The sequence below is a fragment of the Poromitra crassiceps genome, assembly GCF_964638095.1.
Source record: "Poromitra crassiceps genome assembly, chromosome: 3".
NCBI classification, from domain to species: Eukaryota; Metazoa; Chordata; class Actinopteri; order Beryciformes; family Melamphaidae; genus Poromitra; species Poromitra crassiceps.
In genome coordinates, this window is record NC_139625.1 from 22,111,818 (window position 1) to 22,137,195 (window position 25,378).

General features: G+C 46.7%; 1 protein-coding gene across 1 annotated transcript; it reads left to right on the plus strand.

Annotated features, from left to right (window-relative positions):
* Positions 1-4,144: 4,144 nt before the first annotated feature.
* rp1l1a (rp1 like 1a) lies at positions 4,145-17,795 on the plus strand (the record flags this gene model as incomplete). Its single annotated transcript, XM_083632950.1, has 9 exons — positions 4,145-4,378; positions 5,457-5,837; positions 6,928-7,192; positions 7,334-9,287; positions 9,777-12,111; positions 12,604-13,551; positions 14,091-14,769; positions 15,263-15,582; positions 17,370-17,795. 9 exons carry the CDS (start codon positions 4,145-4,147, stop codon positions 17,793-17,795), a joined length of 7,542 nt encoding a protein of 2,513 aa, XP_083489076.1.
* Positions 17,796-25,378: the final 7,583 nt, after the last annotated feature.

A 25,378-nucleotide genomic window follows, 5' to 3' on the forward strand; every position in this document is an offset into this window, starting at 1 on the left:
TATAGTGGTGGAAATACATGTAGTTATTACGTTTATATACAATGATAAAATTGCATCTGAATATATGGTGGAATGGATCTTTGGTTAAAATAAAATTGTGGCGAGGTGGTAAGAATTGTGGGTCTATAGTTGATAGTGGTAAAATGGATCTTTATATACAGGGGTAAAAGATGGTCTATAGTTATATAGTAGTCAAATGCTTCTATAGATGATATTGGTAACAATGGCTCTATAATGGATATATTGTAGGTCTGTAGCTGATAAGTCAGCGTCTCATAATGTACATTTTCAGAAGTCGTGAATCGTGTTCATGTGATGTTCATACCTGTTGTTACAGTACCCATGTCTTGCCCTATCAATGGATGCTTTATGTATTGGCTTTATGTATTGATTACTTGATTATCTCTCGAACCTTAAGTGTGAAGAAAAATGAAAATAGTTTGACTATACACTCCATTGTCTGCACAGTTTGACTTACTATATTTGTATTTTAATGGGGTTATCTGTGTGTGTGTGTGTGTGTGTGTGTGTGTGTGTGTGTGTGTGTGTGTGTGTGTGTGTGTGTGTGTGTGTGTGTGTGTGTGTGTGTGTGTGTGTGTGTGTGTGTGTTTTCTGTGTATGCGTGTGCTTATGTGAACGTTAACGTCACTTGATGTTGGATTAAGTTGCCTCTTACGGCCTCGTCGGAGGAAATAATTTTAAGCCGCGTTCTTCGCCTGCCAACTTCCTTCCACAGGTCGGGAAAGCATTCATCCTGAATCAAGGTACAGGCCTACTTTCAGTCCAACAGCAAGTCACACTGGCCTGCTGGGGCCTTTAGGATGATATGAGAATAGAGTGATATAGGACTACAATTCAGCTTGAAGAGAGAGAGAGAGAGAGAGAGAGAGAGAGAGAGAAAGAAAGGTCAGGGTTGAACGTTAGGAAGGCAGTTCCAGGGTGTCTACAGCTAAGAGCAGCGATGTGGCCTGAGGTGTTTGGTCTTAAGATTGCTGACATCACTCAGTGTTCACTTCTGAAATTCATTACCACAGTCAACACATTGAACTTGCTCTTTTACTAAATGAAAGTAAATACCGGCAAGTAAAGTGAAATGTGATCTATGGTCTGATGCATTGGTTCATTTTTATTCCTTATGTTCAAATTAATTTGTAAGTTCACATGTTGCAGCAGATGTCCAGTCCTCGTTTTGGTGACATGTCCCCGCTACACGCGCTCGATTCCTAGGCTCACCGAGCTGGCCCTGCAGCTCGCATATGCACTGGCTGCTCCTTGATGGCATACTTCAGGGATGCTGGATCACCTGTCCATGGCTGAAGACGGGGGTCTGAAGCCAGACTCCCACTTCTTTCAGTATCTGCCCCTGGGACTTGATAAATGCTCTTATGACATCACTGATGACATCATCAGTGGGACTCTTATGGCATCAGTGATGATGTCACCACTGCTTTTATGACATCACAACCTCTTATGACATCACTGATGATGTCACAATGCCTCTGATATCACTGATGATGTCACAATTTATGACATCACTGATGACATCATCACTGGGACTTTGTGTGTGCGTGTGTGTCTGTCTCGTGTGTGTGTGTGTGTGTGTGTCTTGTGTGTCTTGTGTGTGTGTGTGTGTGTGTGTGTGTGAGTGAATTTATGACATCACTGATGTCATCAGTGGGACAGACAGACAGACGGAGCCCTAGCTCCCTTTTAGATAGATAGATAGATAGATAGATAGATAGATAGATAGATAGATAGATAGATAGATAGATAGATAGATAGACTGCTGAACTGGAAATGTCCCCAATTTTCATTTCAGAAATCTGGTCACCTACCTTATGTCATGCACAGTACCGTCATGTAACCAACACAACAGATTTAATACAATTTTGATTGGTTTGAATGGGTCTCATGGGTGACTTGTGGCGTTATGAAGCAACGTGACACAGTATATGGAGGACTACAGTATATTATGCAATGTGGTTTCTGCAGGGCGAAGCAGGACAGAAATCTTTTACGTCGGATCCAAATAGGATTTGTAGACACGGTAGCCTGCTCCTCTAAATATAGCAGGCTGTGGGAAGCTCTCTGTTTAACCTACTGTAATGCATGTCGCTGTATGCATTTGATATTGCCAGTTTACATGATGAGAGATATTCTGTTGAATGACGGTTTATACCAGGGGTGGGCAATTATTTTTCATGGGGGGCCACATGAGAAACCCAGATTGTTGCCGGGGGCCAAACAAATATTGTCATGCCGTAACCCAGGAACTTTGATGATAGAGAGGGCCACAAAAAATGTCCTCGCTACCAGGTTTTGCTGAGGGCCGAACGGCGCCAGCGTGAAAAATTTGGTGCATTTGAAGCCACGTTTAGAGGAATAACTCATTTTAAATTAACAGTTGTGATGTCATTATTCAGTCTTAACCACCAATATTTCATCCTTTTCTCACTCACTCCTATGTCACCACCTGCTCTCAGGGCTTGAAATTAACTTTTTTGACCACCTGCCAATATGGCTGCTAGAAGTTACCAGCCAATTAGAATTTCCACTAGCCAAAATGTTTTTCTTGAAATAAATCAGAATATGAGTGGGTTAATTTAAGCATAAGTATCAGTAAGTGGCCCGGGATGATCAAAGCCTGTGTTGCGGGTCACACGAACAAAAATGCAGTCTTGAAGCTAAATAAATCCAAAACCAATGAGTTAATTATTTAAATTTCTAATTCAATGTAGCCTTTTAGTCATAAAGATGATTGAAAGATATTCCATATTCCAGACTGAAATGCTATAACAGAAGTATTGGCCAGAGTGACATGAACATTTGGACACTTATTCAGCGGGTATCTTGCATGTTGCGTTCAGGTGCACTGTGTAAAAAAATAATAATAATAATAATTTTTTGCAATTCCATCGCGGGCCACACAGGTGGCGCTCGCGGGCCGGGCCGTAGTTTGCCCATGTATGGTTTATACCAAGACCATCCTTCATACCAGAAGGGTCTTCTACCAAAATTGGACAGAGCAGAGATTTTCTGGTCTAGCCATACGAGGACAATCATTGTCTTTTGGATTGTAGCATTTGAGGAAGTGTGTAAACTTTTTTTCAAGCGGATGTTGTTGAACAAGTGGTAGGCTACATTACAGTACAGATCACAATTCTTGATCACACTATACTGTATATGATCATTTCTAAGATGCAATCAAAGTGAAGCCATATCTATTGCATACATAGCTTCAATAATGATAGAATAATAATACTTCTAGCTTTTTATTCATCACAGAAAATTGGAGAAAATGAATGCAACTTTGTTTACCTTTTTAGGCTTTTTGATTAATCTGGATTGTAAATTATCCTAATAGCAGATGGCCTGTTGAGGGAGTCCCGTGCAGCGAGTACAAGAAAAATGAACACGGCAAAGCTGAAGCAGCTTGAGTGGTCTTTGTGTCTTTGTGACATTAATTCAGTGTCCCGAATCCCGATATAGTTCATCCATCTCAGTGTGTGTAACAACACATCTTACTTTGTTTTCATCTAATGTTTTTTTTTTTTTTTTTTTTTTGCAATCTATTTGTTCATATAATGAATGGAGGAAAGTATAAGACTTCCAGATATGTCAAGGAACAAAACATTTTCCTGGCAGGCAAATGGAAGTGACTTAGTCCAGAATGTCCCCCCTCTAGATGTCCAAGCTAACCCATAGCCCATAACACCTCATTGCCCTGAATCCCCAATCAAACTCCCAGATTAACGTGTTTGGCCCCGCGTGTGTGGTTAGATTATAATGCTTTATACATCAAACAGACAAACAAACAATGAAGGATGAATCACTGAAATTAAAAATTACTCTTTCATAACTGTGCTCGATGTGAGTTTCACATCATTAGCTTAGTAGATTTCAAAACAGACATAAATTAAGTTTGGGCTGATAGAGACGATTATGCAAGAAAATGTGCTCTGTGTGTGTGTGTGTGTGTGTGTGTGTGTGTGTGTGTGTGTACTCTCTCTCACATGCACACACACACCTCTTTCTGGTACTTTTAATTTCTTTGCCATTCAGCTTCTTTAGGATTGATGGCTAGTCTAAAACATGTGTATGTTTTTTTGTGTGTGTACCCCACAGGTGTGCGTGAGAGGTCAGCATGTATTCGGCCCAGGCAGGGCTGTGGGACCCCCGGCCCCCGTTTAAATATGACTCGCCCCTCCCCCCGCCGCCCCCTCCCGCCTCGCACCTCGTCCACGTGACCACGGCCGCCCCGGCCAAGCGGATCACCTTCTACAAAAGTGGCGACAGCCAGTTCGGGGGCGTCAGGATGGCCATCCACAAGCGCAGCTTCAAATGCTTCGACGCCCTGCTGGACGACCTTTCCCAAAAGGTCAGTGGGACAGGCTTCACAGCTCCGAGCCAAACTTTTTCTCTAGAAGCAGTCGGTATAGCTGCAGACGCACTGTAATGCTTTTCCCCCTGCTCGCTCTGTATGGCATTACTATCACCAACAGTGATTCTCAACCTTTTTCATATCAAGGACCCGTCATTTGATCATATTTCTTTCTGGCAGACCCAAATCTGAAAATATTTGTAATGTTAGAAATGATTTTGTCCAGAATTCCTTCACAATCTGTATTGCAGGCAGAGAGATAACAACAAAACCATGACCAAAATAATCATTGTTCTACATTCTCTAATTGTGTTCAATTCTTGTAAATGAAATAATGTTGAAGTTTAGCAATTCACCAATCCGCTGGGGACTCCCAGGAACCCCCTCAAGGACCCCTGGTGGTCCCTGGACCCCATGTTGAGAACCACTGCTCTCATGAAGCGTGAAGGATGAGCGCAGTGAGAGCAGTTTAAGGAGCAGCTCCTTAAATCTTACCTGGCCTCAAATGGATTCCTCTCCCTTCGCTTGGGAAAGATTCCAGTCTAAATTACTTTTCCTTGGCTCCTCTATCATTTGATTTAAATCCAGAATGCCATCTCAGTATTTTCAAATGCGGTGATTAAACGTAGCTGAGAATTGAAGAAATGTTATTTTGCCACTGAAATCTCATTTGTCACACAACATGTAATGTCGCACTTTCTTTTTAGATTTTAGGCCATCCCATTTTTTATATTTAGAAATGAGATTCAATTAATCCATTCGAATTACAAGATACTTATTAGGCTCAGCTGCTAACACTTGACCAGTACAGTTGCTGGCCACTTCTGGTAAAACTAGTGACCTATACAATAATGCATGTTGTGAGCCATTGATCAGGCAACAATTGAAAATGATGTCACCCAGAAAGTGTTTTTGTGTGCACTTGTGCATACACAAATCCCTTGTTCTGTGTTTGATGTGCACATGTGTGTGTGTGTGTGTGTGTGTGTGTGTGTGTGTGTGTGTGTGTGTGTGTGTGTGTGTGTCTGCGTGCGTGCGTGCGTGTGTGCATGTGCATGCGCGCGTACACATACAGGTGCCCCTGCCTTTTGGCGTGCGGAACGTGACCACCCCCCGCGGCACCCACAGCATCAAACACCTGGAGCAGCTCCTGGATGGAGGGTGCTACCTCTGCTCCGACCGGCAGCACACTAAGCCCATCAACATTGAGCTAGCCAGCAAACGGCCGGCCATCTGGCACCATCACACCCGGAGGCCCCAGCCGCCCGAAGCCTCGCCCGGCCACCTGCCTCACAGGCAGCGACGCCTCCTGCTGGTGAAGAACAGCGAGCCGGGGCTCAGGAGGAGCCTGGTGCTGAGCAGGAGGTCCACCAGGAGCCTCAGGGCCTTCCTGCACGAGGTTTCCGAGGTGATGCAGTTCCACGTCCGCAAGCTCTACACTGTGGAGGGGCGCAAGGTAACGTGTGTGCATATTTACTATTTATAATACTGTGTATTACCATGCAATGCTGCAATCCATTCCAAGTCAGAGGTCAATAGTTAGATTGGCTCAGGGGTTAGCACTTTTGGCTCACAGCAAGAAGGTCCTGAGTTTGAACCCCGGTGCGTCCCAGGTCCTTTCTGTGTGGAGTTTGCATGTTCTCCCCGTGGTCGTGTGGGTTTCCTCCGGGTGCTCTGGTTTCCTCCCACCATCAAAAGACATGTATGTTAGGGTTACTACTACTGTCAGTGCCACTTGGTGTTGGAATTACCGACCTCTGATCCAAATCCATTGCCGTGTGTCTTCCTATGCAAATACTATGTGCTCATACACCAGGCAGCACTGTAGAAGTCAAACGACCCGCTGTAGACTGGTGCCAGGAAGTAGTAGAGTTTTCAAGGTTCACTCACTCCAATCATGCAAAACCCCCCAACCTCCACCTGAGCACCTAGAACTTGTTAGTGTAGCAGTATGAGGAGTTTATCATGCACTAGTGGTTGTCTTTATATAATTAAAGTTACCTTTGACCTTTGACCTTTGTAATTGTATTGTCTACAGCACAATATTGGATTTTCTTTTGCCAATATCCGATGTGCCGATATTTTCCAACTCTTTTGGCCAATTGCTGATGCTGATACTGATATATGCGTGCATCAAGTCTCTCCTGTAGTGAAATGAACACATTATTATGCCTACTCTCATCGTGATGGCCCACTGGCAGACGCAGACATAAATGCAATGCTTTTCAAAATGTACACATGCACTGGGCAAAATAGGAGAACTACTTCAACTTAGGTTATGTAAAACATGCCATATGTTTTATTTATGTCACATTTTAGTTACGTTTTTAGTGAAGCATCAAGCATTTGGACATAATTAAAGCACCCTTTCATCGGCCTGTCATATTATCAGAGATCTTTGTTTTGGCTCGATGCTGATATTTCATTTTAAATACAGATAATGTACCGATAGAATCATGCATCCCTAGTCTACAGTCTTTTGTGTTGCAGATGATGAGCTCTGTAGATGGAATTCTGGATATGTGTGTGTGTGTGTTTATTCCTAGATTGACAGCGTGCAGAGCTTGATGACGTGTCCTGGTGTGTTGGTGTGTGTGGGTCGGGAGGCCTTCAGTCCGTTGCTGTTAGACTTCATCAAGAAGAGCTCAGAGGAGAAGCTGCCTGGCCTGGGCAGCAGGTCCCCCGGTCTGGGCCCCAGGACCCCAGGGAACGGGGCGCGGTCCCCACCTACTCAAGGAGGAAGGTCCCCCCCTCATGGAGCTCGCTCCAGAGCCAGCGAGTATAGTGAAAGCCATGAGAGCAAGAAAAACGGTAGGTTGTTTTGTCAAATTGTATACAGTGCGAGCAAGTTATTTGTGCATAGGTACAGTATTTGAGTATGTTTTACATCCTCAATACAGTAATTTCTAAAGTAAATTTTTCTCTACACTTTGCTTTTCTCTTTCCTTCCAGTGAACTTTGGTCTGCAAACCAAGAAGAGCATCATCCACCCGCGCTCCGATTCCTCAAACCCCTCCACACGTTTCTCTTTGTCTTCGGAGAAGTCGGACCCCAACGGCCTCAGCAGGGCAGCCATTATGAACGACGACATTGAAAAGCGTGTCCTGGTCAACAAAGATGGCAGCCTCTCGGTGGAGATGAGGGTGCGCTTCCGCCTCCAAAATGACGAGGCCCTGCAGTGGTCCACGCGGATCAAAAAGTCCCCATCTCAGAGCTGCTCCGACCCTGAATCCACCTCCTTCGACCCAGACGGTTATGCCAACCGGCCTCTGGAGAGCCGCTGCCCCTGCTGCCACCAGAAACAGGAGCAGCAGTACGACCTGTGGGAGAACCCCGCACACTGCCACAAACAGCCCACAGTCCCTCCCCCGCACACGTCCAGACACAGCCGCACTATGGTGAGACACACCCACTCCTCCAGCTCCTCCTCCTCCTGTCATTCCCGGAGGGTGGTGCGGTGCCAGGCAAGGCTCTCCACCTGCAGAGGACCCTCGTGTTCGGAGCAGGCCCAGGTGGTCCAGGAAGAGGTGTGTGTGACGGAGGAGAGAGTGGAGGTGGAGCAGGATGGAGACACCCACGTGGAGGTGTGCAAGATCAGCCGCTGCTGCAGCCGCAGTGGAGTCATGGCCGTGGACAACGACCCGCGACCCAACAGCAGGAAGTCAGTTGAGGATGACAGGAGCGAGGGAGGCGCTAGCAAATGTATGAGGCCCCATGATGAGCTGATGATGTCGGAGGGGGAGGAACGTCCGCTGTCCACGGTCAGCAGCACATCACGTGTCCTGCAGGCGCTGCAGGAGAGTCCGGATGACGAGGATGACCTGCCACCTAGCGCCTCACAATGCTGCCATAGCAATGTGCTATCACCTCTCCCAACCTCCCAGACTCACCTGACTGCCCGACCACCAAGCAATGTCTCAGCCGGTTCCATCCGCTCTAATAAGCTCAGGACGCAAACCTCCCAGGCTGACGATGGGGGAGAGAAGGGAAGCAAGGCAGTATCTGCAGCCTCTTCCCGTCATTGTGGAGTAGCCAGCCCACATTCAATGGCAATAGCAGATGAGATGGATCGAGCTACCAGCTCCAGGTCCAAAACAAGCCGAACCTCTCGCAGGTCCACCAAGAGCAGAAACACAAATTTGGAGGAAGAGGGGACAGCAGATGATGAGAATGAGGAGGTGGAGGAGAGGGTAGCTAGTTTGTCCAGTCATACAGGGCTCTCAGCGGGCTCTGGTCAGTCAAGGGCATCCTGTCCTCAGTGTGAGGGATGCAAGTGTGGGACCACCCCTGATTCTTGTGTCTCAGCCACACCTGACCACAGGGCAAAGGAATCCACCAGTAGAGCCTCAGAGAGGTCCCATCGTTCCCACCCTGCCACTCCAAAGCCTGCCTCTCCTGCCACAAATCAAGATAATGCCAAAGACGGTAGTGAAGATGAGCGGGCACCCAGCGGTATGTCTGGCGGCTCCGACCGGTCAGCCGAGTCAACGCGATCCAACAGGTCCAACGTCACCCAAAATGGGCACTTCTCTGCAATGTCCAACATCCTAGAGGACAGAACAGCTAGTGCCATGTCTAGAGCTTCCAACCAATTGACGCGCATTCACTGTCCCACATCTGCAGAAGAATCTTTAACTGAACCAGCACCAGCAGGAGAGGAGGGAGACAGGGCACCAAGCAGCTCCTCAGCCACAAGCCACAGGTCCAGCAGATCTCACGTCTGTAATGGCAGTACTGGTGCCTCAGCTGAAACACAGGAGGAGAGAAGCCGTAGCGCCATGTCTGCCAAGTCTAATAATTCCCATAAGTCGACCAAAGCTTCAGAGCAGGCAGTTAGTCCCAGGTCTGAAATCTCTGAAGACTCAACTGCTGCTGAAAGGCCACCGGAAAAAGCTGCTAGTGTGCGGTCAGTCAGATCAGCTACATCGAATGTTTCCACTAAATCTAGTAAATGTCATAAGTCCAAATGCAGCAATACAGCTGATGTAGAGAGAGCAGCGAGTGCCTTGTCTGCTAAATCTGACACTCCAGTAAAGACCAGTGTTTCAGTTAAGTCTGACAAATCTAGCTGTCATTCACTTATGGGGGTAGCCTCTCCAGCTGACAATACAGCCGAAGAAGCGTCTGACACAAACGGAAGAGTCTCGAGTGCCCTTTCTGTTGCATCTAATGCTTCCGCTGGCAGGTCTCATGCATCCACAGTGTCCCAGAAGACCACATCTGAAACCAGAGAAGAAGAGGAACAGAGAGAGGGGATAAGACCTGATAGCATCTTGTCTGCTAAATCAGCTCAATCAAATGTATCAGCAAAGTCCAATACATCTCACAAGTCTACTTGTAGTCAGTGTACAAAAGCAGTGTCTCCAGTTCCCCCAGTGATAGTCACATCAGGTAGTGATGAAGAGCAAAAAGAGGAGGAACAGAAGACGGAGGAGAGAGTGATGAGTGCCATGTCAGCTAAATCCAATGTGTCGGCCAAGGATGGGGAAGGAAGGGCAGCTAGTGCAATGTCTGTCAAATCAGCTAAATCTAACATGTCTGTTAAGTCTGCAAAATCATGCAGGTCTAACTGTGATGGCAGTGATGTGGGAGCTGCATCTTCATGCAGGTCTAACTGTGATGGCAGTGATGTGAGAGCTGCATCTTCATGCAGGTCTAACTGTGATGGCAGTGATGTGAGAGCTGCATCTTCATGCAGGTCTAACTGTGATGGCAGTGATGTGAGAGCTGCATCTTCATGCAGGTCTAACTGTGATGGCAGTGATGTGAGAGCTGCATCTTCGAGCTCAAATGTGGCCGAGGAGGCAGTGGAACTGGGAAAGGAGAAGGAGGGAGAGCAAACACAGGAGAGGCCAGCAAGTGCAATATCGGCAAAATGGCATAAATCCAGCCACAATGGCAGCACACGAGCTGTGTCCCCAAACAGTCAAGCTGGAGGAGATGAGGGCGGTGTAGACAGGAAGGAGGCAGGAGAGCAAACGGAGGGAGGCGATGAAAACGAAGAGAGAGCAGCCAGTGCCGCACCATCTAAATCGATAGCGTCCGTCAAATCAAGCAAGTCTCATAAATCGGTCCGTTCTGAGGAGGGAGAAAAAGCTGTGGAGGGGGATACACATGAGGAGAAGGCTGCCAGTGCTTTGTCTGGTGACTCAGCTGTGTCTGTAAAATCTCACGAATCAAATTGTGACACAAGTTCAAGAGTGGCGTCTCCGGCCAAAGACGAGCGGGTGGCTAGTGCCATGTCTGTGACATCTTCACTGAAGTCCAGCATTTCCCACAAGTCACATTGTAGAAGTGCCAATTTGTCGCCTACTCCTAGCACAGCAGATGTTGCCATGAAAACACCAGAAGGGGTTGATGAGGATGGGGAAGAGGTAATAGAGGAGAGGACAGCAACCACCATGTGTATCCCTGTCATCGAAACGGCAAACGCAGATGAAGAGGAAGGAGTAGTGGAGGAGGGTGCAGAGGACCCTCTTGGGTTGCCAGATGAGCAGGAAACCCCCGATTTAGACGGCGGTATGTCCCGCGTCTCATCCCGCACACGCCACGCTGCTCATTCTCAGAGTGAGGGCAGAGCCAAGACAGCGACTGTCAGTGACCCCAACAGGACAGAGTCTCAAAAGTCCAACTGTAATGGCAGGAAAATCGCTTTGTCTTCCAATCCCCAAGCAGTCGATATCCCGGCTATTGAAACACCTGGACGAGATGAAGAGGATGGAGAAGTGGGAGGGCAAACAACGCAAAGAGCAACGAGTGCTTCTTCAGCCAAAAGCAAGTCATCAGTTAAAAGCAGTCGCTCACATAAGTCTGCCTCTAATGGTGGGGTTAGATCAGCAGCTCCAAAGCCAGCTACTAAGCCTAAACAGCTAGAAGCTATTGCCAGCCCATCCAAAACAAGAAATGACCTCAAACCAGGAAGCGTGAAGTCTGTTTCAACAGCAAGAGCCTGCAGCAACGCAAGTAACCGTCTGGACACTCCTGACAACAGGAGCTCATCTGCAATGTCATCATCAAGCGCTAACGTTCGGAGCAAATCGCCCATCAGTGCCAGCCTTAAACCTGCCAATCCTGCGGCAATACCTGAGGGAGATCCAGCCAACAAGGAACTGCAAAAGCAGCCTCAAGAATCATCCTCGAGCCCCTCTCCCTTACACAGCTCCAGCCCATGCATTCAAGTGGGGACGTCTAGTGAGAGTGCTCTATCTCACTCACTGTCTGCAGCCGACCTGCTGAAGGAGACCACGGCGGCTGTGTGTCCCCCCGGCAGCGCTGCCAGCCACAAGAGCCAGAGTGGGAAGAGCGGGAGGGGACATACACACCGGAACCAACCAGCACGGACACCTGCCTGTCTGCCCGACATGTCCCCTAGCGAGGTCATCAGCGACTGGCTGCGGGGCATTCCGGAAAACAGCTGCATGCTTGTGCCTGGGGACGAGTTGAACGATGGTGAAGAGGAACCTGGAGAGGAGGTAACAAAGGGAGAGGATAACCCTGAAGATGAGAAAGGGGAGGAAGTGGAGAAAGCAGAGGTTGAAGAGGAGAAAGAGGAGCGTGGAGAAGGTGTGGAGGGGTCAGAAGCAGCTCCACCTGCTGCGGAAGGCACCTCCTCTCGCCCCACCAGCCTGCTGCTGACAGGTGAAGCTCTGCCCAAAGACTGCCATTCTTCAGTAGCAGTGATGAAGGTTCTTCTGAGCCCTGCTCGAGGGCGATGCCACAGCCTGCCTGAGGTAAGTCAATGCTTTTATCATTACAATTAACTTTGCAAGCCAGCTGGATTCTCGCAGATCACGTGATGTGTTTTGTGAAAACAAAACCACCCATCTGGCAGCATCCGGTTAGATTACAATACCTTCATATGATAATTCTTATAACCAAAATAATCATTTACAGTAGCTGTAATTGTATATCTATCTATCAGATCATATGTCATATGTCATACTATTTGTCTTATCTTATCATATTATATGGGAAAATCAATGTCGTCTTTTTTTGTCACAAGGGTAAAAAAGTTAGCTAAACATAAGATAGATAAACAGTACATAATAACATTATCATCAATTTATATAATCAAAGTCATAAATGTCACTGATTTACAACATGATATAAAATAAAATGTATACATACATGCAGCTTTATGTATTTGGTCTTCTTAACCGATTAACCATGTATGTATGGATTATGTGGATCATGAGTACTCCCTTGCTGTGGTTCCTCCACAGGTGTCTGCAGTGTATGGTCGTAGACTGAGCACATCAGCCAAGGGGCTGTTGGACTGCCTGGCACAGCTCCAGCTCATCCAGCCTGTCGCGACCCCGGACCTTTCGCAACAGAAAGACGGCAACCATCGCTACAACGAAATCATGTCCATCCTCCAATCCCTGTGGCTCACTGAACCCAAGGAGGCCAAGGACATTCACAAAGACCAGGTCAGCCCACCGAGGTCCTCATCCGGGGTGGATATGAGCAGTGGCTCCGGTGGATCGGGCAAGGACAATGGGAATGCAACACCATCAAAACCGACAACGTATGTGCATGAGGAAGAGAGGGCAGAGGGGGGTGCCGGAGAGGGGGAGGAAGGACATGCAGGGGAGGCACAATCAAACCCTGAACTGCTGGAGACATCCTCAGAGAAAGCTGGGGTAGACGGGACCTGTAAAGAGCCGAGCCTCACAGCAGAGGAAGCCACATGCGGTGAAGAGATCCTTCCATCGCTGGACAGCCCCAAAGCCAGCGAGACCCCCTCTTCACTGGACAAGAGCTCCACCAACAACAACTCCAAATCCCCCACTGACAATGAGCGAGAGACACCCGAGGACTCCAACTCCACCACGCCTCCGACCGTCCACCAAACCAAACAGTCCCAAGACCCTGATCCCGTGTGGGTCCTGCATCTCCTGAAGAAACTGGAGAAGCAGTTCATGAGCCACTACACCAACGCCATGGCGGAGTTCAAAGTCCGCTGGGACCTGGATGACAGCGTCGTTCTGGACACCATGATCTCCGAGCTGAAGGACGAGGTGAGCCGGCGGATCCAGAGCAGCATAGAGTGCGAGCTGAGGAAGATCCAAGGTCGAGCCGGGAGGGTGGGGAGGGCGCCGAGGCCGCCGCAAGGAGGGAACCTCTCCAGGGAGTCCACCATGACCGAGAGGAGGCGCCGCATGTTGAAGGTAACAGATCTAGACTAGATCTACTTGATCAAGCTGATCAGCAATCAACCATAGAACAGAATGATGTAGGATCAGTGGTTCTCAACGTGGGGTCTGGGGACCACCAGGGGTCCTTGATGGGGTTCCAGGGGGACCCCAGCAAATGGATTAATTGTTAAACTTCACCATTATTTCATTTACAAGAAGTCAACACAATTCGAGAATGCAGTAGAATGACTGTTTTGATCATAGAGTAGTTTCACTGTTCACTCTCTACCTAAAGTTGTCATGGAATTCTGGACAAAATCATATCTAACAATAAAAAATATTCTCAGGTTTGGGTCTAAGAGAAAAAATCATATCAGATGGGGGTCTGTGGCCCTATGAACTAAATTAGGATCCTCCTAGACATGAAAAAGGTTGAGAATTATTGGGACAAAACCTCAGGAAGTGCAAGACACACATTCATCTTTCATCTTATTTTTGTTGTTACATTTTGTCCTTTTCCTTGGTATTTGGATTTGAATGGATCATAAACAATGCTTGATTTGTTTTCACAGGTGATGAAGAACCAATCGGTGAAGACCGGCGACTCCCTCAGCGACGGCGAGACGACGGGTGACTTCAGCGACCAGCGCAGCGACGACGAGTACTGCCCATGTGACGCCTGCGTGCGCAAGAAAATGGCTGCCCGGCCCCTCAAAATGCACCCCGCGGCCACAGAGGCGCCGATGATGATGGAGTTTGACCTTCTGAAGATACTCCAGCGGAAAAAAGGCCCGGAACCTAAGCCCGCCGCAGCGCCGGAGCCAGTTGTGGACAACGAGGGGAGAAGTTTAGAGGTTGTGCAAGAGGAGGAGGAGGAGACCAAAGAAGATATCAAAGCTGATGTTGTTTTAGAGGAGACGATCCCAGAGGCCAACGAGGAGCTGGAAGGAGAGAAAGAGGAGGGTGAGACAGCGGATGCAGAGGCGGTAGAAGAGGTGGGAGGGGGAGGAAAGGGAGAAGAGGAGGAAGAGGTCCGAGAGGAGGTAGTTACTGAAGAAGAGAGTGAGGAGAAAGAAGAAGGAGAAACGGGCACCGAGGGAGCTGGAGAAGAAGAGGCGTTAGAGAGTGGAGAGGAGGCTGAATGCAAATGCCAGGCCGCCGGAGAGGAGGAGAGCGACGAGGCCGAGGAGGGAGAGGGGGAAACGGCAGAAGGTGACGAGGAGGAGGGTGAAGAAACGAGTGAGAACACAGGTGAGTAGGGCTGTGTATGGACAAGAATCTGGTGATACACTACGTATCACGATACAGGAGTAAGCAAGGAGATATATTGCGTTCTTATCTTTTTTTTACAAAACTGTCATAGTATAAAGAACACACCACCATATGCATAGAATCTGAGTAAAAAGAGTTTACTTTTTATGCAATTAGAACAGTGAGATCTACATTTGGATTTATCCCGGTAACATCCAACATCATAGCATTTCCTTTTTTTGTGCAATCTGTGCAAAGGAATTGACATATAAGTATATATATATATATATATATATATATATATATATATATATATATATATATATATATATATATATATATATATATATATATATATATATGTGTGTGTATAAATTGAAGAGAATAACCACCGCACACTTAAATTGACTTACTGAGATTTATTCAGTGAACAACGCGTTTCGCGGAACATTGCAAACTTGAGTGTATCGATATTTTTCTTACACCCCTACAGGTGAGGAGGGAACAGCGGATGATGCAGAGAGAGCAGAGGAGGGAGAGACTGCGGAGGAGGAGGCGGAGACCGCAGACGATGAAGCAGAGGTGGGAGAAGATGCAACGGGGAGCGAGGGGGGGATGGGGACCGGGGAGGAGAACGACACGGACCAGATAAAGGGAGCGACTGAGGAGACAAAAAATGAGGAGTCGACAACGGGAGACGTCAGCGCTTCAGTGGAGAATGAAGCCGATGGGGAGGACGGCTCCGGAGAGGATGACTCAGAAGAGGAAGACAAACAGGGAGGAGTGACCGAGGAGGGAACAGCCTTGCCACAGGTAAACACCACCTGTATATTTACCAGCCATGACAGTGGGGCTGGTATTGTTTTCACCTTGTGCGTGTGTGTGTGTGTGTGTGTGTGTGTGTGTGTGTGTGTGTGTGTGTGTGTGTGTGTGTGTGTGTGTGTGTGTGTGTGTGTGTGTGTGTGTGTGTGTGTGTGTGTGTGTGTGTGTGTGCGTGCGTGCGTGCGTGCGTGTGTGTGTGTGCAGGACAGATAAAGAGACAAGTCACTATTTTTACACAGCTTTCAGACATGCCTGCAAATAACTTCCTAAATGCCTATTTTTAGCATCACCTATTCTAAAAACGTCACAGTATTTGAACATGACCATGAGGTTAGATCCTAGTTTAAAGAGGAATCTGACCTACTGCAACCCCCCAACCCCCGCCCCCCCTCAACTCTAAGCCTGTGGGAAAAGATAATCTCTTGCTATCCAATTAGGCAGACTGAACAATCTGTTTGCTTTGGCAACAACATAGATCTGCCCCTGATGGCAGTCTGCTGTATTGTCAGTGACCAACTGCTTTGTGAAAGACATTTGAGCCTTTTATAGACCAGGCTGTCATACTTTATACTGGATGCATTTGTGCAATCCACGGATACATAGAATATCACGTCTCTGAATCAAAAATATGTTGCATATCACGTTTAGACATGTTGTTAAAGTTGTTCTATTTGCGTTTAACATTGGAAAGGCAGCGAGGTTTTCAAATTAACCTCTGTTTTGTTTAAAAGTTACGTTGAGAGTGTAGGTTTGCAGAAACGTAAAATGCCACATTTTAATAACGTAAAAGGCAGACGTTTTGTTTCAAATTTACATTGAGATTAGGAATAGACTAGGTGACAACCAAGTATAGTTTGGTGACAAGCTGGAGAGACAGTTGACGGTCGGAGAGACGGTATCCGGTACGGGATGGGTTTTAGCACCCCAGCCTGGCTCTCTCGTGAGGGAGAAATCCACAAACGCTACGGATCAGCCTCCTGAAAATCTGCGTAAACATCGGCGCGGCCTGGGGTCCTTCAGGCTAGAGCGAGGTGCTCGCCGCAGGTGCATGACGTGCAGCGCACAGGCCTCCTTGAGGCATCCTCCCTGCCCATGGTACGGCATGGTAGGATTGCCTTTTGCCACAGGAGGTTCTGGTGAGACGAAGGAGGTGCCCGGCCTGGAATCACCCCACAGGGCCTTAGACCTCCATGCACCGAAGGTCTTTCAATACTGCGGTGTAGCACTAAACTCTATTGCAGCGGATTGGCGTGATCAACCCTTCCGCGGGCAACGTTGCAGACAGAGTAGGAAGGCTGATCCGAGAGCGGCTGCTTCTGGGACGCGGGTCGGGGTCGTAATCGGCCTCGGCTGGGTCTACTGGGCGAGGGTGTATGATGTTGTGAGACCCGAAACACCCCACGACCCCAGTCAACATCACTGATGACGCGTCCCAGCGCATGCTGTAGCATGTATACTGAAACCAGATTGACTTTTTTTACACCAGCCATTTTGTGTCTAAAAGGCAGGGTAAACAGGTGCAACCAAAGGGGCTTCCAGGGCTTCCAACATCCAGTCCATTTAGGTGTTTCAGTGCTGGGGCGCTCATTAATGTTTTGGTTGCACCTGCGTTTACCCTGCCTTTTAGACACAAAATGTAAAAAAGAAAAGAAAAAAATGGCCCATTGTACATATCCGTCGATTGCAGAAATGTACAATGCTGACATTTTATTCCGGTGATTGGGTTGCAAAAGACATTTGTTCATAGACTATTTCCCGTTGTCTTGTCTAACCCTCAGGGCCAGGAGGCGACTGCAGCTGTCTGCGTGCCAGAGGGAGAGGAGGCCGACGGCGAAGACTCGGACACCGACAGCAAGCGTCCGAGCGACACCAGCGTGGACGAATCGGGGCGCGAGGGAGGCGGGACCGCAGGAGACGAAGTTGTGGTGGAGCCTGTGGAGGAGTTCAAGCCTGAGGAAGGTGGAGAGAACGTAGAGGCGAGGACAAACAATGGGGAGGAAAGCACTCTCCTCCACCAGGACACCAGGACCTCTGTGGAGTCGCAGCCCGGCTCCATGGAAGCCATCGACGCGGCTTCGCCCCCGCACCTCGTAAGCCCTCTAGTGGTGCAGACCGTGCCCAAAATGACTGTGTCCACTGGGAAGGGGGTTGCTGGGACAGGCCAGAGGAGGTGCCGTTCGCCGGCTACAGTCAAACGGCACTAACCCAAAGAGAGCGATGTGGAACTGGACAAGTTGGAGCTTTAAACTCGCACAAGAAACACAAAAAGACTCACTGTCCTCTTCACCTAATTCCAAACATTCCTATTATCATGGTGTGAACATGCTAGACTTGAGGAGTGTGAGGTCACAGACTTCCGTTTACAACACTGACATCCAAATCCATGGTTGCGGAAGCGAGAAGACTACAACTCCCATAATCCCTTGCTCCTTTCACAACTACATGTACATAAGTAGACTTGTTTAGGCCAATGACCTGTAATCCTGTCCAAAAATACAAAAGACTGAAACACTAAAAGCACTTTATAACTATAGATCTGGTATAGGAGGAATCAGTTCAGACAGGACTGCTATCTCAACAATGTGACCGTGGGAAATGTCCAGTAAAGTGAGAAAGTCTGGACCTGAAACTTGAAACATTTCATCACATATTAAACGTACGGTGTATTTATAATTGTTATTTGTATATTTTTGGAAGCAAAATTGTATTTACGCAGTATGCACATATATGTATATGTATTTTGTGGGCGGAGCCAAACTGTTTGCAGAAAGTGACAGCTAGCGGTTCAGCTGACGGAAATATGGAAGATCCGGATGCCTTCTCCGCATATTTTAAAGGTTTGCCAGCAACAGACAGGTTATCTTACACAAATAAGCTAACTCTTTCAATGGGGTGCAGGTTTCCTGACCCGTACTCACTGTCAGGATGGGTCTAGGATCCAACTACATCGCCAAAGTTACAGTGCCGGAGTCCAGCAGCCGGACATAGTGCCCAGCGTCTATACGGAACAAGACATGTTTTTCCCTTATTCCGGGGATGTTTCGGTTTCACTTGTCTCCTCAGATTTTCTACTACCACAATGCGTGCGCAACTGCAGTGGCATAGCCCTGTGACATCCACTCCAAATTGATCTACTGTATACCGTGAACCACAGGGTTAAAGAATGATATCATAATAGCCATAAATATACCATGTAGTACCTCCAAGAGACGTTAGATGTCAGTAGACTGGTAGTTTGACCAAAAGCAATGTATAGCTTTATTGTTTTTTCTGCGTGTGTCTCACTACAGCCATGCTGGATTCTCAGGTATGTGGACACCCAGGCTTGCTGTGGCGCTGGGTGCACAGTAGGGGCAGGGCAGGTCGCTTTCCAAATGTAATCTGTTACAGATTATTCCATAACCTGCTTAAATCTGCGGTGTGGAGAGTAAACCCTGGCGATACAGTACTCAGGCCGAGTGATGTAATTTAATTGTTGAACACTTTTGGATTACTTTCTCCTCTGACACTGATGGAAAACGAAGTAAAACATATAATTTATTCTATTTATTCCAAATTGCATGTTGAGTAGCCTTATTGTATCATCTAACACCATTATTCATACATTTTTTTCTAGATCTTTTTTCAAGTGTATTTTCCCTTCAACTGTACCTCAATATATATAGACATGCTAATGTAATCAGAGCACAGTGCACTTGTCACAAAAAAATTATCTATTGATGCATATCTGTGTATCCACCTTTAAATACCGGGACAGCAGGGTCTACATTTCAGAATCATTTTGTATGAAACTTCCGCAGCAATTTAGAGCTTTGCTTACGTGTTACATGTTCTGGATTAAGATGGGGCGTGTGTGTGTGTGTGTGTGTGTGTGTGTGTGTGTGTGCGTGTGCGTGTGCGTGTGTGTGTGTGCGGCCGGGTGTGTGTGTGTGTGTGTGTTGAACAATCTGCTGAAACGTGTTACTAATGCCTTACTGTATGGTTATATGAGGGTAGATAGATGGAGATAGAGTGAGGATGGCAGTCGGGGTAAAGACTCATCTGTCGAACAAGCAACAGTATTCTTCAAAATGCTGGAAGATTAAATTGTATTTAAAGCCCCAATATGTAACTTTTTGTACCTTATTATGACAAGTTTTAAATCATTTTGATGGTATGCTGACTTCTAATAGAGGGTATGCACTGATGTCACTTTACCATGGGAACACGCCCCCTCAATCGGGACTGAGTGGCAAAACCTATGGGCAAAACATTCAGCAGGTTGCTCTCTGTTGTTTAGAGCAGCAGGTCAAGTCAAGTCAAGTCAAGTTTATTTGTATAGCACATTTCATACACAGAGGCAATTCAAAGTGCTTCACATAAAATGGTTGACAGGAAAATAAAAGAATAAAAGAAGAGAATAAAATGGACATTTAAAAGCATCACAACAAAACTTAAAAAAGAGTATAAAAAGTGCAGTAAGCAACAGGCGCAGCAGTTGCAAAAAGAGCTAAAAACTTATAGAGGACTCATTGGGTTTGCATAATAGACTATATAAGAAACATGACTACACACACATATAATAGTGATTGAGAAACAGCTGTCAGCAGTTAAAAGTGACGGTAAACATAAAAGTCTTTAGTCTATTTTTAAAAGTAAGTAAGGTTGTGTCATTTATCTAGGCTGATTACTGCATTCATACTGAATGTTGCTGCCACTCAGTGGGCGTGACCCTGCAGTGACTTCTGCCTCTGTGACATTAGGTGCATACCCTCTATTGGGAGAATGTCGCCTCTATCATTCCCACTTTGCACCCCAAAGGACTGTTTCCTGTACCAGGTAACTTATGTAACTCCTTTCGTGCTGCAGCTCCTTCATATTTCTTTCCTCTGACAAACTAATGGGATGCTTTCATTGTGAAGAACATATAGGAAGTAAAGCGTGTTTATTGCTAGCTAGCTTGATTAGCGGTTGGAGCTATTCCTTCCAGCGAATCGGTTACATACAGTGCAGAAAGGTTAGCAAAGTAAAGAGTACAAGCAGAAAGTGAAATAAGGCTGATATCTGAACGTAGCGTTCTGTATTTACCACTTCTGGCAGCAGAGGCCGCTGTTGCTGCTACTCAGATTCCTACATGTTGGGGCTTTACCTGGTTAGTTATTCAAGTAGTAATTCAGTAATTCAGTAGTCTGGGTCCCCAACTAAGCTACTAAAGCAAGGTCAGTGTGAATGAGGCAAAACACGTATTCATCTCTGAGGCTTGAAGAAGCCTGTGTGAGATATACAGAGGGGGGGTGTGCCTATGCTGCTATTGGTCTGTTTGGCTGTCCATCAGTGTGTGACATTACCAAGTGAACGCCGTACCTAGAGCAAACCGTGTAAAGTTACCAATGAATATATGAATGTAATAATGTTGATACGAATAAAATGAATATATGTACATGACGGCGATTCCCATGTTATTGAAGTGCCAGTACTAGTGATGGATATACATGGCATTTTAAACCTCTCTTGATATGCAACTGTCTGTTATGATGTTATGGTGACCACAGGTCTAATGTTTCTATGTAAATTAGTCCTTTATGCAGGGTTAACAGCATTCTATAATCTATTTGGCCCTAAGCCAATGGGGATTGTATCCCGGGCTAAATAGCATTTCACACTTGTTCGCTCTAAAGTGGGCTAAGATTAGAGTAACCCATTCACTGCGGTTCAGAATACATGCTACAGCATGCGCTGGGACGCGTCATCAGTGATGTTGACTGGGGTCGTAAGGTGTTTCTGGTCTCTCAACATCATACACCCTCGCCCAGTAGACCCAGCCGAGGCCAATTAAGATCCCGACTCGCGTCCCAGCAGCAGCCGCTCACGGATCAGCCTTCCTACTCTGTCTGCAACGTTGCCCGCGGAAGGGTTGATCACGCCCAATCCGCTGCAATAGAGTTAGTGCTACACCGCAGTATTGTAATGCCTTCGGTGAATGGAGGGTCTAGGCCCTGTGGGTGACTCCAGGCCGGGCTCCTCCTTCGTCTCACCAGACCCTCCCGGGGCAAAGGCAATCCTTTTCCATTCATTCATATTAAAAAACAACTTCCACAGAATGAGATAATCCATCACAGTAAACATGAAGAATGCATTTTGGTTTGGTGAAACTTTATGTTTTATCCTTTTTACTTACCACTACATGTAGCTAGAGCGAAAATTCTATAAGAGAGACCTTAATGTCATTACCGTAATTCACTCACTTTTCATTCTTTCACTCTCAGGATATAACTAGCTCTCATACCCACTTCTTAATCAACCTGCATTTTCCTGTTCTAGGAGAAACCCTTTAGTTGTCACTGGCTCTCATTCATCCCTCCTGTCCTCATTCACATCTTTCCCTGTCAGGAGAAAACCTTTTAATGTCACGCCCACTCATTGATAAATTACATCATCAATCACCCCTTTTCCCGCTTCTATCTAGCGTCACTGTTTGTGGGAGGTATCGTTCATTTTAGGCCAATCAGAGTAAGACACCTTTTCCCATTCAGCCTATCACCATCAAGCTGTCAAAGCTAAAAGCTCTCCGCTTTCTCTGTGTGATCTGTTGCTTTTCAGTACGTTCCTGCGACCCGCCTCCACCCCATTCTCCTCCAGTCCTCTGAGATCTCAGATTCAGAAGCTTCGCCACCAAGACCAAGACCTCATCTGTCACCACCACCAGGTCTAGACTCCACGGGGGGGATCTTCATTCCTATTCCTGGCTGATCTACCCCTGCTGATCATGACGTCATAATCAAGATGACGTCATGATGGAGTCTAATCGCCAAAACTATATCTCTGTGCCTTCAGGCTCATGTATCTAATCATCTAATAAATCATTGTCATTCTAGAAATGTGTCTCTCTGGTTGAAATGCAAATCTAGTCTGACTTTGAAATGGTCTGAACTTTCTGGGTGCCATCTTATTGGTTTCTATGAGGCAAACACCACCCACCTGGCACTCCGGGGGCGTTAAAACAAAGCAAACATTTCCCAAATGCAGTATGAGCCAGGCCTGATGTGCCCTCATCTTGGCTCTGCCCTGAGGTAGCTTCAAAGCTGCTCAGTCACTCTCAAGATACACTCACATGTCACACTAATCTGCTACCTGTGTGTGTGTGTGTCTGTGTGTGTGTGTGTGTGTGTGTGTGTGTGTGTGTGTGTGTGTGTGTGTGTGTGTGTGTGTGTGTGTGTGTGTGTGTGCGCACGCGCGCGCGTGTGTGTGTGTTGAGCTGCAGAGGGATTGAGGTTGACTTACATCACACAGACCAATATGGCCGAGCCTTTACCTCCAGCAAACTGTTACAGAACGCAGGTCGAAAGTGTCCAAGCCTCACAATTTGGCAGCACTTTAATATATTGAAAAAAATCCAATCTATACTGTAGTAGACCAGGGCCTACATGTCAGTCAAATCACCATTCTATACTGTAGTAGGCCAGGGCCTACATGTCAGTCAAATCACTATTCTATACTGTAGTAGGCCAAGGCCTACATGTCAGTCAAATCACCATTCTATACTGTAGTAGGCCAGGGCCTACATGTCAGTCAAATCACTATTCTATACTGTAGTAGGCCAGGGCCTACATGTCAGTCAAATCACTATTCTATACTGTAGTAGGCCAGGGCCTGTCAGAGTCAAATCACCATTCTATACTGTAGTAGGCCAGGGCCTACATGTCAGTCAAATCACCATTCTATACTGTAGTAGGCCAGGGCCTGTCAGAGTCAAATCACCATTCTATACTGTAGTAGGCCAGGGCCTACATGTCAGTCAAATCACCATTCTATACTGTAGTAGGCCAGGGCCTGTCAGAGTCAAATCACCATTCTATACTGTAGTAGGCCAGGGCCTGTCAGAGTCAAATCACCATTCTATACTGTAGTAGGCCAGGGCCTGTCAGAGTCAAATCACCATTCTATACTGTAGTAGGCCAGGGCCTGTCAGAGTCAAATCACCATTCTATACTGTTGTAGACCAGGGCCTACATGTCAGTCAAATCACCATTCTATACTGTAGTAGACCAGGGCCTGTCAGAGTCAAATCACCATTCTATACTGTAGTAGGCCAGGGCCTACATGTCAGTCAAATCACCATTCTATACTGTAGTAGACCAGGGCCTACATGTCAGAGTCAAATCACCATTCTATACTCTAGTAGGCCAGGGCCTACATGTCAGAGTCAAATCACCATTCTATACTGTAGTAGGCCAGGGACCAGGGCCTGTCAGAGTCAAATCACCATTCTATACTGTAGTAGACCAGGGCCTACATGTCAGTCAAATCACCATTCTATACTGTAGTAGACCAGGGCCTACATGTCAGTCAAATCACCATTCTATACTGTAGTAGGCCAGGGCCTGTCAGAGTCAAATCACCATTCTATACTGTAGTAGGCCAGGGCCTACATGTCAGTCAAATCACCATTCTATACTGTAGTAGGCCAGGGCCTGTCAGAGTCAAATCACCATTCTATACTGTAGTAGGCCAGGGCCTACATGTCAGTCAAATCACCATTCTATACTGTAGTAGGCAGGGCCTGTCAGAGTCAAATCACCATTCTATACTGTAGTAGGCCAGGGCCTGTCAGAGTCAAATCACCATTCTATACTGTAGTAGGCCAGGGCCTACATGTCAGTCAAATCACCATTCTATACTGTAGTAGGCCAGGGCCTGTCAGAGTCAAATCACCATTCTATACTGTAGTAGGCCAGGGCCTGTCAGAGTCAAATCACCATTCTATACTGTAGTAGGCCAGGGCCTGTCAGAGTCAAATCACCATTATATACTGTAGTAGGCCAGGGCCTGTCAGAGTCAAATCACCATTCTATACTGTAGTAGACCAGGGCCTGTCAGAGTCAAATCACCATTCTATACTGTAGTAGACCAGGGCCTACATGACAGTCAAATCACCATTCTATACTGTAGTAGACCAGGGCCTACATGTCAGTCAAATCACCATTCTATACTGTAGTAGACCAGGGCCTACATCTCAGTCAAATCACCATTCTATACTGTAGTAGGCCAGGGCCTGTCAGAGTCAAATCACCATTCTATACTGTAGTAGGCCAGGGCCTACATGTCAGTCAAATCACCATTCTATACTGTAGTAGGCCAGGGCCTACATGTCAGAGTCAAATCACCATTCTATACTGTAGTAGGCCAGGGCCTACATGTCAGAGTCAAATCACCATTCTATACTGTAGTAGGCCAGGGACCAGGGCCTGTCAGAGTCAAATCACCATTCTATACTGTAGTAGACCAGGGCCTACATGTCAGTCAAATCACCATTCTATACTGTAGTAGACCAGGGCCTACATGTCAGTCAAATCACCATTCTATACTGTAGTAGGCCAGGGCCTGTCAGAGTCAAATCACCATTCTATACTGTAGTAGGCCAGGGACCAGGGCCTGTCAGAGTCAAATCACCATTCTATACTGTAGTAGACCAGGGCCTACATGTCAGTCAAATCATCATTCTATACTGTAGTAGACCAGGGCCTACATGTCAGTCAAATCACTATTCTATACTGTAGTAGGCCAGGGCCTACATGTCAGAGTCAAATCAGCATTCGTCATCGTTCCTCATTCAGTTGCTTTAATACACCAAACCTTTGTGTTTTATTCCTAACCATATTCTGCAGCTTTTTACAGAGGGGGTTTGTTCATACATCGTTCATAGACACCCCCCCCCCCCCCCCTCCCGCAAAAAAAAGTCTTAATGTCTTAATGTCTTAATGTCTAAGTCTTAAGTAATCAACTGGGGAAGCTCCATGATATCTATTAT